This window comes from Eschrichtius robustus, chromosome 12 (genome assembly GCF_028021215.1).
Source record: "Eschrichtius robustus isolate mEscRob2 chromosome 12, mEscRob2.pri, whole genome shotgun sequence".
NCBI lineage: Eukaryota > Metazoa > Chordata > Mammalia > Artiodactyla > Eschrichtiidae > Eschrichtius > Eschrichtius robustus.
This window is the reverse complement of record NC_090835.1, coordinates 108,549,818-108,563,329: the sequence shown is the minus strand read 5'-3', so window position 1 is coordinate 108,563,329 and position 13,512 is coordinate 108,549,818. Positions and strand designations below refer to the sequence as shown.

General features: G+C 49.5%; 1 protein-coding gene across 1 annotated transcript in view; it reads left to right on the top strand.

Moving 5' to 3' along the window:
* The window catches only part of DUSP22 (dual specificity phosphatase 22), a 45,816-nt gene that overhangs the window by 24,155 nt on the left and 8,149 nt on the right, over positions 1-13,512 (top strand). The window contains 1 exon segment of the mRNA XM_068557649.1: positions 10,591-10,640. Within this exon segment, the coding sequence (XP_068413750.1) occupies positions 10,591-10,640 (50 nt within the window).

The following is a 13,512-nucleotide window of genomic DNA, read 5'->3' as shown; positions in this document are numbered from 1 at the left end:
AACGGTGCGGAGTTGCGGATGCACGACAGAGCTGAGGGGCCTGGGGCACCAACCCCGCTGGGTCAGCCAGCCCTCGCCACAGAGCTGGCAGTGTGGAGTGACCCCACAGGATAAGAGGGTCTGCTGAGTAGTGGTGGTGAGGAGGGGCAGTTGGAGTGGGGGATGGATTCTGGGTGAGGGCGTGTGTGCAGGGCACCAGGTGTGCAAAGCACAGGGCTCAGCAGGGCAGGGATGCCAGGAGCCAGGCTGGAGGAAGAGGCGTGGGGAAGATGAGGAAAGGTTTTATTCGTCAAGCTGAGGAGTCTGCGCTTCGTCTTGTGCGAAGCAGAGACTCAGCAAAGATTTATGAACAAAGTCAGGTGACACATTCACATTTCTTTTCCAAGATGTTGACTAGGGGATGGGATGGAGTGAGGGAGACAGATACCAAAGAAACTGCTGGGAAGCTCTTACGGTAATCCTGGTCAGAAATCGTGAGGGCTGAACTGGGACACCGGGAAGTAGAGGAGTCATCTCCACAAAGTGACACAGCAAGGTTAGAAATCAAAGGATGGGAAACGGGGCTACAGCAAACATGAACCAAAAGAAAGGTGGCATAGTAATAGTTTTATCAGACAAAATAGAATTCTTGTGGGCACTTTATAAAACCCTAAGCAGCTTTGCTATTTTCAGGTGCTCCTATAATTCATTACCAGGTAGGCACTGCCAGTGGGCCCTGTGCCTGCCACACCTGCAAGGGAAGTGGCCCAACCTGACTCCAGAAGCTGGGGGCGAAGCAGCGGTACCAGGTGGTGTCATCGCCTCACTGCAGCCGAGGTCCTGCCTTCCCCTCTCTGTGCTCTGACTCCTGGGATGTGGCGGGACGTTTGCGTGTGTGCCGGGGCAGAGAGTGGCAGAGGCCCCAGGTCTGGAGTGAGAAATTATTTCCCTCCCCTCAGTTATCACCACGAGGAGCACAGGTGTGGTTTCAGCATTCATAACTGAGCGGGGCGTCTGCAGCCAGCTCTGCGCTCTCTTCTAAGGGAAAATCACTGACTCCGCGGTGAGGGTGGAGGGCTGGCTGCCGGAGAGGACACGGGTGCCTCTGGATTCTGGGTGGGACCCTCCTCCTCTTGACGGCCAACTGTGGACAGGCTTGGTCGCTTCCCAGGCTTTGTCCCAACTAAAGGAAGATCATCCATAGAACTACTGCCAGAGCCAGAGAAAGGAGAGGCCACCCTGCCTTGTCCCAGTGGCTGCAGAGGGACGCTGCCCTGACTGTGTGATCACCTGAGGCGTCTCAGACAACAGAGTGGAGCCTGGACTTCGGCTTGAGCGTTCCGGTCCTGGAAACTGTTCCTAACCAGAGTAGTTCAGAGGTCATTGCCGACTGTACTGGCCTTCAGAGTCATCAGGGCCTAGCGACGGTGGAGCTGGTCCAACCTGAATTTACCTGTTTAACCAGACCAGCCCCACGGAATCCAATTGGAAGACACTCCCAGATCCCCAGATCAACCCAAAGGGACTGAATTCAAACGGCCTCCTGGAACACCCCGACTCATGGCGAACAAAGTGAGAACGACCTTCCCAAGTGTTTGCCTTTCTCCCACGCCCACTCCCGTGTTCCTGTAACCTGACACTTCCCCACTTTTCCACTGGGACCCTCTCCTGCTGCCAGCCCTGCACTTGCAGTGGCGTCAAGACCAGTGGTTTCAACCAGTTGTCTTAACGTCCTGCCCACCCCCAGGAGGGACCTCTGGCCTCCCCACGCAGTTCTCTCCTCTGTGCCCACTGCGAGAGGATGCAGCTGTCAAAATAAAAATAGCCCGTCAGCTTGCTTTCAGCGGCAGCCGTCGGGGAGGGAGGGCTTGGTGAAGTGTTGCCCTTCAAGGAAGGCGCCCCTCCCCTGTAGTGTTGGGGGTTGGACCCCCGCACTGTGGTATGTCGGTGACCCACGTGCCAGGGAGATCCAGTGCAATCTGGCCGTCCACACGTACCTGCCTTGGAGAGCGCGCCCTTCCTCACGCCCCGGAGAAGCGGGAGTCACGGACGCACGCGCTGGCCTTTACCGCATCCCACCTCTGCATGCCCTTACCCCAACGCCCCCCACGCAGGACTGGCCAGCTCGCAGGGCTGTGCCCTTCTCTGGGTCAGTGTTTGCTTCATTCTCGAAACACACCATTTCTGGGGTCTGACCCCACTTGGAGGACGTGATGTTAGGCCCGAGGGACCTTGAATGCTGCTTAGAAAAAGCTCCTGAAGTGCCGAGGATCGAGCCCCAGTGGAATCTGCGGCATTGGCCACTCGCCTGCGGGAAGGTCTCGTCCCATTGGGCGGGAGGGAGTCTGGACTCATTTGCTTGGCCGCCTGCAAGAGGGACCACAGACAGCGTTCCAAATGCTGAGCTCCTTGCGGAGGAGGGGCTGGGCACCCTCCCGCACAGAGGCGAGGCCAGCCGGCAGCGCACCCATGCGTGAGCCCGGCCCTCCAAACCCCCGGGCGACACCTCTGCAGCCTGGTCTGTGCTGGTGACGGCTCGCGCCTTGTCGTGAGAGAAGCTGCAGGCCACATGCAGATGAACAGGCGGGCTGTGTCCCGACACACACGGGCCTGTTTGTCACCTCTGGTCTTGGTGGCCAGGTGGCAGGGAGCGTAGCTCGGGTGCACCTCAGGGACTGAGCCAGCGGCTTCCAGGGGCCTGTGTTGGGTCTGAAACTTGGGGCCACTGAGTCCCCAGTTTAATGCACTCCTGGAAATTTCTGAGCATCTGGCCAGCCTCCACCTTAGTAATCGTTTTTCATTGTTAGTGAGACCGGCCACAGCATCCTGCTGAGATTTAGAGCTCATAGGACCCTGCAGATGGAGACATCGCCCTTTAAGATGGCTTGGCCTGCCTGCCTGCCCTGGGTGGTGCTTCCTGCCAACTCTAGGGACCTCTGGCCCCCCTGGACACGGGACTCTCAGGGCACATTGGAATTTAAGATTCTAAAAGTGGATCTCCCTTCCTTCACTTAGTGACCATGTATTGATGATCTCTGGAGAGAGAGGTGCCAGGGTGCTGCAAGAAAGATGAGTGAGATGGGACCCAGGCACTGAAGGAAACTGGGGTCTAAGGGAGATACCCTCAAATCAATTATCGTCCTCTCTGCTGGGGCCCCGGCACCCTTGGGGTCTAAGGGAGAGACTGACCCTCAAGTCAATTACCGTCCTCTCTGCTGGGGCCCCGGCACCCTTGGGGTCTAAGGGAGAGACTGACCCTCAAGTCAATTATCGTCCTCTCTGCTGGGGCCCCGGCACCCTTGGGGTCTAAGGGAGAGACTGACCCTCAAGTCAATTACCGTCCTCTGTGCTGGGGCCCCGGCACCCTTGGGGTCTAAGGGAGAGACTGACCCTCAAATCAATTACTGTCCTTTGTGCTGGGGCCCCGGCGCCCTGTGCGGCCCGTTGGGTGCTGGGGGGCAGTTAGAGAAATCGCTGGAGTCAGCCTGGGACGGGGGTGCTCTCTGAGGAAGTGCCCCCCAAGACTCCTGATGGAGAGAAGGATCCACAGGAGCCTGGGGAGGGGTGGGCAGGAAAGTGCAGGACGCCTGGGGGGCTCAGGCAGCAGGTGCCCGGGCTTGGTGAGCTGGAGGAAGGGGGGTCGTAACAGAGCCACAGAGCTTGGGAGGGGGTCTTTTTACTTTGCAGGCGGGGTGTTTCACCAGCCGAGACACATGATCAGATAAAAATCCACCTTTGTGTCTTTTACAGGCAAACTTGGTCCACTGCCGATCACTCCTGAGGAGTGTTTCATTCACGGTGACTTTCAACATGGTCGTGTAGCATTAACGCCCGTTAGGTTACACTGCAGCATTGCTCGATTTGGAGAGATTTTGCCGAAACTGCCCTGTTTGCACGAGTCACGTCGGGTGCACCAGCAGGTCCTCAGACAGAACCCAGATCGCGGAAGAGGGTTGGGTGGTAGACTGGCGTGACCTCCCCATCGCCCACCCTCGCAGCCTGAGGGACTCCAGCGGACTGTGCCCGCATTAACAAACGGAGTTTGAGCAAAAATAAGCCTTTGGGTTCTCCACCTGTTGACCTGACGAGTCAAATGTATGTCGTTTTTTGACTAACCTGAAAGAAGCCAGCAGGTGCTGGAGGGTTCTCATTTGCATTTTTTCTCACAAAATCAAACTGAGGGCTAAATCTTGTCTCTCCACTCTGACCTTCCCACCCCTCCCCTCCCCACCAAGCACCACAGAGTTCTTGGAAGTTGTTATTTGTGGTGGTGTTTCCTAAATTTAGCTGATGCAGGAAGAATCAGTGGCAAATGGGGACGTTAAGAAAATGCATCTTCGGTTTAGAACCTGGATTTAAGACGTGTATCATATGGCACAACTAAAGGGCCACATTTAGCTTCTGGGGTGATTTTCCACAGTAGTTTCTTTGAGATTTTTGCTGCGGTATAAACAACCAAAAAGAGAGATGGCGGGAACCTCACCCTCTGGACCTTCCCTGTTTGGTCTTTTATGCTGATTTCCAGTTCTTAGTCCACAGACGTACATCAGGTTTTCCAGATGTAATCTCTTTATGGATATAATTTTGTACTGTACTTTTTCCCTTTCAAATGTTATTGGCTGGGTGAAAATTCTTAAATCGAGGAAAAATACTAATCAAAATGTATGTGCCAGGAACTGGGCTTGGCTTCCACGTACATGAACGATTTGGGCATCTTCATGGGCTTTCTCTGCACTGAGACTCTGCCAGGAGGGGCCCTGGAAACAGACAGTGAGGCTGTCAAACCTGGTATGTTTGTCCAAAAGCAATTTCAAGTCAGCAGTTGCCATCTGTTGGGTATGTGACCTTTAAGAGTGTGGCCAGACTAATTTTTTCAGAGTTTACCTACCTTTAGGTTTATATAAAAGTGCAGAAGTTGTCAAATTCATAGAGACAGAAAGTAGAAGGCTCCCAGGGGCTGGGGAGGGGTGGGAGCTAGTGTTTAATGGGGACCGAGTTTCCATTTGGGAAGATGAAAAGGTTCTGAAGACGGGTGGCAGGGATGTGAATGTGAATGCATTTAATGCCTGTGAGCTGTATACTTAAAATGGTTAAAATGGTTAATTCTATGTTATGTATATTTTACCACACCGAAAAAGTGGAGAGAGTGATTGTCTCAAGTGAGAGAGACTTTTTTAAAATTAGTATATAAGCTGTGGCCCTGCTTCTGATCAGGTGTGAGACAATTCAAATTTAATTCTTTTTTTTTTTTTTTCAACACTGTACTTCCAGTTCTATTTATTTATTTATTTATTTATTTATTTTTTATTTTTGGCTGTACTGGGTCTTCATTGCTTTGCGCAGGCTTTCTCTAGTTGTGGCGAGCGGGGGCTACTCTTCGTTGCCGTGCACGGGCTTCGCATTGCAGTGGCTTCTCTTGTTGCAGAGAACAGGCTCTAGGTGCGCGGGCTTCAGTGGTTGCAGCACATGGGCTCAGTAGTTGCAGCGCGTGGGCTCAGTAGTTGTGGCTCGCGGGCTCTAGAGTGCGGGCTCAGTAGTTGTGGCGCACGGGCTTAGTTGCTCTGCGGCATGTGGGATCTTCCCAGAACAGGGCTCGAACCCATGTCCCCTGCATTGGCAGGCGGATTCTTAACCATTGTGCCACCAGGGAAGTCGCCAAATTTAATTCTCTTTAATTTTATGTTTCTTTTCTGGACTCAGGGTTTTTTGGGAATGTGGTGAAACTAGCTCTTCATGGGGTCTTCAGCGTACTTTCTCAAGCCGTGTAGTACAGCCCCCAAACATGCTGGTCAAAGGAAAAACGCAGTCTCTTCAGGGGTCCTCCCATGCACACCCAAGTTGCTGCTGGCACTGAACGGAATAAATGAGAAACCAAGATTTCTGCTTATGTCGTTTCTGCCTGGATTTCCCGATTCTGGCCCCTTAGTGAGCCCCTGCTCCTCCTACTGACGTTTCCTCTTAGGTTGTAAATAGGCAGAAAGGAGTTATTTTCTATAACTGGTCTCCATTAGCTTCCTGGGAGAGAGAAGACAGCTCTGAAGGGCTTGGCCTTTCCTTTGAAATGTAGAATGTCAACTAGGTTCTTCAGAAGACTCTTACTTATGATGTTTCAGAAAGAAAAGAACAGTGAATTTTAGAAATTGTACTTGAAACAAGCGAGAGTTTGATTCCTTCGCTAGTCCTGAAATCAGAACCGTGGCCCTGCTTTTCAAGTACTTGCCTACGTATCGTTTTAAGTGTAATCTTTAGTTTCAGGCCCAAAGAAAGGCAAAAACCTTACTCTTGGTGGTTACTATGCTTGTTGAAACAGAAAACTGAAAATTATTAGAACTTTTGAGAATACGGACTTAGAAAGCTTTAACCTTTTGTTCAAGAAGAGCTTCTGGAATACTTTCTAAACTTTCTTTTCAGTCGAGTGGTGACTACCGCATCTTTGAAAACCTAACAAAAACAAAACTTCATCCAAAAAGCGCTCCTTGGCAAATCCCACCTAACTCTTACTTCTTTCCTGTGTTTTCCTAATTTTTTTCCTACATTATGTCACATTAGTGTGACATTATGTCACACTAATTGATGTGTCACTTGGTATTGTGAATATTTAGTGTATATGTTTTTGGCCTCTTTCCTCCCTCTGGTTCCCATTTCATCAGTATTGGTGCCATTCTCAGGACATGTGAGGCCGTTCAAAATGTCATGTAGTCCAAAGAAATTGGTTGCTCTTTCTTTGTCCCTCGTAGAAACCATGGCCGTCTTAACTGAGCTTATTTTTGTACTTCACTGGGCACTCCTGGGCCAGCTCTCTAAGTTGAGAGTCTGTAACTCGACATTTATTAGCTCCATAAAAGTTTAATGTCAATTAGCTCTCCAGCAATCACTTTTTTGAAGCATCACGGAAATACTGAATTTTTATTTATTTAGTAAGAATTTTGTTTCAAAGAAGATAACTGATTTTAGGGTTTTTGAAAAAATATTAGTGGTAATATGAAGGAGGAAATACCACCTAGCAAATGCTATAGTAAGGGAAACATTGCTGCTATTTTTATTACTTATGAATTTTTCACATTGCTCTAGAATTTTGTCCTATAATAAGATGTTCTTTATTTTTTTGCTAAAGTTTCCATAACTTAGCTAAACATCTGTCTCTCTGAACTCCAGCAGTACAGAATGGTCCTTTGTTTAGGTCCAAGTAGATGAAAAATTCTGTTCCACATCATATTAAAACCTCTGCAGAGCCCAGTCGTTTAATAATTTTAAGTCTGTCCAGCTTTCTCATTAGCGTTGAGGTCCTTCACGCTGCCAGCACTCTTGCTGCTTTCTGAATTAGTAATTAACTGAATTGTACACATGTGCAGGCATCTGAAGCCTTTTTTCAGGCACCTTATGTTCTGCAGTCTGTGGCCTCCAAGAAAGATACTTTGTGTGCTTTGTTAATGACTAAGCCAGGATAAGTAGACGTTCTTGGGTGGTGAGCAACTGAACCTTTTCGACAGTTTTGACTCCTTTCTTCACTGTATTTGCATAGTTTGTTCCCTTCTCATTGTAGATCACGGTGAGCTGCTTCTTAGCTGTGTCCCGCTGGAGCGTGTGTGTGCGGCGTGCCCCCAGCGTGGCGTGGCTCTTGTTTTCGTGGTCACCAGACTAAGGCCTGGGCACTTCACAGTATTTTTCTTCCCTTGTACTATTCTTGTGATGTGATCTTCATGTTAACTGATTTTCACCTTGTTCTTACCATCCAACAGACATTTAGTAAGTGCCTGTGGTATGCCAGGCATCATTCCAGGGAAGGTTATTAGTGCTGTTATTCTATCTTTGAGAGAACATGATCTTATATTTTATATTTTCAGCGTCCTTCCTTTGCAGTAGGGGATCCCCAAACTTGTGGCCAGGAGCCCCTTTGTTCCTCCTTAAACGCGTCACAGATGGGAAGCCGTCATTACCACATGCCCGTCCCAGCTAGTGAGGCTGAGGGGACCCACGTGGCCGAAAGGTGCCCCTTCACCCTCGGCAGGCACGGAGTGGGGACACCCCTTGCCACCTTCTCCCGGTTTGCCCCTGCTGTGTGGCGCTGGCCTCTTTCCCTTCGTACATGAGGCACCACAGAGGGGAACGAGACCCCGTCCGGAGAACCCTGAAGAAGCAGAGCGCTCCCCCCGACACCATGCTGGCGTTGATGGTGGACGCTCTCAATAAGCTAAGAGCCATTTACCCTCCCCTCCTCTCTTCCTTTTCTCCATTTTTTTCTCTCCTCCCGACATGCGGGCTGGGCCGGCTCTAGATTCTGCAGAATTAAGGGGCTGTCAGTCGGAAAGCGTGACAGGTGCTTTCACCCCACATTGGAGGGACCCACCTCAGCGTCGCTGACTGGCGAGTTGCTGAGACTGACAGTCGCAGGAGAAGGGAAAGTGGAACCCTGAGAACCCTTCGCGTCCCTCTGGAAGGGTTGGTCTGAAGGGAGTTGGGGGAAGTGTGTGGGAGGGAAGCATTTCACAAGCGTCTGGGCCTGATCCAGCCAACTCTCACTTAAGAGTAAAAGGAAAAAGGTAAATGAGTCATTTCAATGGCGGATTACAAGGTGATCCGCGTGTGTCTACACCAGCAAGCCTGCTGGCCTCCGTGAGGGGAGGCGTGAAATGGCTCTTCTTAACAGTATCGTTTCCTTTTCCATTTTCTTTCCCTGCAGATCAGGGCTGTCAAACCTCTCCGGGTTTGGAGGTTGTTTCCAGCAGAGCACAAGGCCCGCAGTCCAGGGCGACGGGGACAGAGACAGAAGGGGACAACGAGGTGACGAAGCGAAGCTCGAGTGAGGGACAGCCTGCTGCTTCACAGTCTTCTCCCAGCAGCTAACCCGTGGCGTGTTAGCGTGTTAGCGCGTGCGGCCCCGTGTGGAGTGTTCCTCTGTGAATAAGTAGCAGTAAAACTCATCTTCTTGGCAATCCAAAGGAGCCTTTGTTGGAAGGTGTCATGACTGACTCAAAACTGAAAAATATATATGTACCTACATACATATACGTGTGTGTGTGTGTGTGTGTGTGTGTGTGTGAAATAAGCAGGAGAAACGATCTTTCTGACCTCTCGTGACGGCGGGGGACAGGAAGGGGAATTGTGCCACTCAGATCGTAGTTGCAGACAGCAGATTCCACTCTGAGGCACCTCAGCAGAAAGGGGCTTGTTAAGAGAGAGCCGAGGGCTATGATCTCCTCCGAAGAGCTGGAGAGACAGGCTGCCAACTGCAGCTCGAGGAACAACGCCCAGTGCACAACATATGACTGCCCACTGCGACCTGCTGCCACGTCCGCCCAGCACTTCCCGCCTCTGCCGCCACCTGCACCTGCCGAGCAGGTGCTCTGTACCCATCTGACTCTTCCCGTGTCCTGTTTCCAAATCTGCCTCAAGTAGGTGTGTCAGATGATGCAATCAGGTCGCGAGTCTGCACCCTAACAGCAAAGGAGGTTGAGAAACATAGTTTCTGTAGCTTCTGTGTTGGAAAGTGGGATCCACAACGTGGAGAAGGACCACATGTTCCTCACAAGACTGCACTAGCAAATACAACACAGAAATTCCTAATGATATGAGTTGAGTGTAAAATTTTAATGACCAACTGCAAAAAAATTGCAAATAATTCTAGAAATAATAATTTTATGCCTTCAACTGCTAAGGGACTTGTGGTTGTCTGTACCATGATTCCACATATTTCTCCTTCTTTGACTCTCTTAGGGTGGTTACTTTTCTAGTTTCTGACATGTTTCCCCCCATTAATCATCTGTGACCTGGTGGCTAGATTCTGTTAGATTAGGCTATCAAGAGAGAAAGGTTTAAAAGTGGTTTATTTAAGTCTTCATGAAGCCATATTCCTTCGCAAAGTTTGCTGAGATTTCTAGACCTCGTATTTTTACTTGACATTGAAGACCTTTCGTATTATACTTTAAATCCCTCCAAAGAAGAGGCAACCAAGTTTTTAATGAAACTCAAATTTGGCATGATTTTTTTATAGTATGAACTTATGTAAACATTTTTATAGATTTTTATAGTGAACAATGTGAAGTTCATTTTTCTTCAAATTGGGTCATCCTTTTAAAAAAATATTAGTTTGGTATGTAAACTTTTACTCTTCTGAAAAGCAAGCAAAATAAATCAAATTGTTTCCAGTGAGTGAAGCGCCTGCCATTGCATCAGTGAAACTGTAACTCTCCTCCTCCTAAGACTGTCATATAACATGTCATCATGGTAAGGTTTTTACTATCAGTGCTTCCTTTTTGGCCATTCAGGATCTTAAATGAAATAGATTGAAAGAGTAGAGTATTTGAACAAGCATCAGAGATGATAGTTTTGAAACTTGTAGACACTTCCTGGGAAGGACTCAATTATCTCGCTTTTTTGATAAACCCTACAAACTAACCTACAAACTAGAGCATGAATATTTGTGTGCATGGTCATAGAAAATGACCAGGAACTTAACTAAGAGTCTTCCTCCAGTTCCTTGGCAGTAGAAGATGAGTGAAAAACTTCTCCTTTTTACTTTTTATTTTTTGACCTGAGTAAATAGTTCCTTTAAATGTTTTTCTCCACAGAGTATCGTCTTTTTATCTTATTTTATTTTTTATCATTCCACAGGGGGTTAAATACCTGTGCATTCCAGCAGCGGATTCACCATCTCAAAACCTGTAAGTTTTTTTCTGTATTATTTGGACATATTAAAGATAAAGGACTTCAAGTCATCAGAGCAGAGGGGCCTTGATGCACAGCTGCTGCCCTGCAGCGAGGTGGGAGGCCCAAGAGGTCGGTGCTCCTGGTTTGCCGGTCCTTCCACTGTGCAGCTCTGACGCTGGGGTGTGTATAAGGAGCCTAATTTTGCAAAGGGTGCCTCAAACCAAACCTTTAGCATGTTCACCCTTTCCCTAGAAGCTGTTGCATTTTGTCCAATAGAAACAGAATATGAGCCACAAACACAAGCCACACATATAATTTTAGATTTTCTAGGAGCCACATTAAAAAGTAAAAAAGAGACAGGTGACAATAATTTTAATAATATGTTTTATTTAACCCAGTATACTCAAAATACTATCAATTCAACATGTGCTCATCATTTTAAAAATGAGATATTTTATATCCTTTTATTCATACAAAGTCTTCAAAATCTGGTGTGCTTTTTACACTTACATTCCATTCGGACCAGCGCCGTCTCAAGTGCCCAGCGGCCTCACATGGCCAACGGCCACCTGAGGGACAGCTTCCTTGGAAAGCTGGTGTGAGTTGAGAGACCAGGTTTTTCTGGTCAGGAAAGTCCTGCCCTCTCTTCCCCGCAGCTGAATACATCTCTGATGCCGCTTTAGCTCTCTCTGTCCCTCCAAGGAGAGATTCATAATCGCTCTCCTTTGCAGATTCCCCACAGTCATACGGGACCTGTGGGACTGGGCTTTGGCAGATGGGGGACAGGGGTTGGAGACCACCGAGGTTACAGCTGTGACACCACACTCCTCGGTGTCTGGAGGTGACACGGACTAGATGAAAGTCTTCCTGAGCCTGGATCTGAGCCAGGCAGGCTGAGGGGCACAGGAGCCGAGGACGTGCCTGTTCAGGACGTCCGGCGACCCGGCCTCTGCCTCGCAGACTCACCTTTGCTGCCTGTTTTAGGTCAGACACACGACCCTTCCAGAGTGACACGTTGCTGCGTTTCATCAGGGAAGAGGCTGTGGTGGTTGAGAATTGGGGAGTCCACGGGCTTGTCAGGATTGAGAACCTTCATGGTTCTCAAGCTTTATCGCCTGCAAGCCCGACATGGCAGCAGTACAGACCGTACAATCTTACCCCTCTGAAGGCTGTCCAGTACTGAATGTCAGCCAACCTTGGTTTTTCACTGCTGGAGAGCAGAGAAATCACAGGTTATGCAGTAATTTTGTGAGGTCTACCTGTTTGGAAAAACGGGAGGCTATAGTCAGATGGACTGATGGGGGAAAGAGTAAAGGTGAGGGCAGGGGCAGGAGGTGTAGAGTCAGACCAGGAAGGGGCAGGGGAGGCTGGACGGAGGGCCAAAGCCTCCTACCCAAAGCCTGTGTTTCCACAACAGCTCTCCATATTTCACAGAAAAAGTCAATCTTTAAGATCGAGGATGGTGAAGGAAAGGTTCTATAGGATCACCAGGAAAACAGTAGTAGCCTCGATCTGGAAGGAGAAGAAGTATCAGAGAACTTCCTTGGTTACTAGTCGTGTTGAGAAACAGAAGTGGTTGGAGGGCATGGTGTATACGGAAGGAAGTGAGCCACTGCCTTTCTCTCGAGACCACGGCAATCTTCTGCCCATGTTTTGGTGGCTATTTTTAGAATGGTTGCTCTGCTCTTATCTCAAACCGAAATTCTAACGCTGTTGAACTTGTCGGTACCTGATTGGCATTCTGACCCTTCGGAAGAATCCGACTGCAACAGCCCGTGGGTGTTTGTGGTCAGGGCAGATGGCCACTCTGCTCGAACCGCCCCAGGACTCTTCAGCTTCGGTAGAGGCAGGCACGGTGCTCTATGTCTGGGGCAAGGACCCTGACTCACCAGGTGAAGACGGCGCTCAGCGGTCCTGCCCTGTGCAGACAAGTGAGCGGTAGACCCAGACCGCTTAGGGATCTCAGGTTCAAAAGCAGCTCCCTCTGCCCCGGGCCAGTCATTCTAACGCCCCTGCACTTCAGTTCTCTCATCTGCAAACGCCTGCCTCCAGGATTTGTGGAGATGAGACCGTGTGTGTGGAAGTGTTCTCTGTGACCTCCGAGCACTTTTGAAAGTAAGAGTGTGATTTTGCTCAGAGTGCGTTGGTGGGGCCTGAGAGTTACAGGAAGGGTAGTTCTGGTGCTCAGGAGGCCCTCACGGATGCTGGGAAGGTGTGATCCAGGGAAGGACGGGGACAGAGGGTGCAGCCGCCGGTCCCCTGACTTCCGATGTCTCCTGGGTCTGTTCAGATCTTCTGGCAAAACCAGCCCGAGCACAGTCAACCTGGGGCCAGAGGACTAGCTCGTAAGATTTGAACTAGTTCTCTCCTGTCCCAAGTGTGTACGGATGTCTGGTTACGATGTGTGGTTTGCCTTCTTTCCCTTTCCTTGAATCTGGCCAAGAGTGTGGTCCAGCAGGTGGGTGCTGCGGCGTCTGAGCTTGGGGCTGGCGACAGGCCGAGCTGGGCAGTGGCCGTCGCTGCTGTTGTGACTGAAGCCCTGCAGCAGCCCGACCTGGGGTTCAGTTGGAAAAGGGGGTCCGGACCATAACTCAGCAAAAGACAGTTGTGCTCATAGGCACGTGTGTGATTCTTCAGGGAAACTTTTATTTTTGATCCATTAGTAATAGCAAAGCTTATATACAGGTAAGGATTTAGGTGCATAAATGTCCACGATTCTATAAATGTTTCTTGCCTTAGTGAAGTTATATGGAGATCGTGAAGTTAAGCTTGGAATCCGAGGGTACTTCGTATGTTAAGAGACAGCCTATGAAATAGTTTGAGTTTCTCTACCTGTTACAGATATTTCATTGGAAGGCACAGCGAGCATGCATTCATGAGACAGTG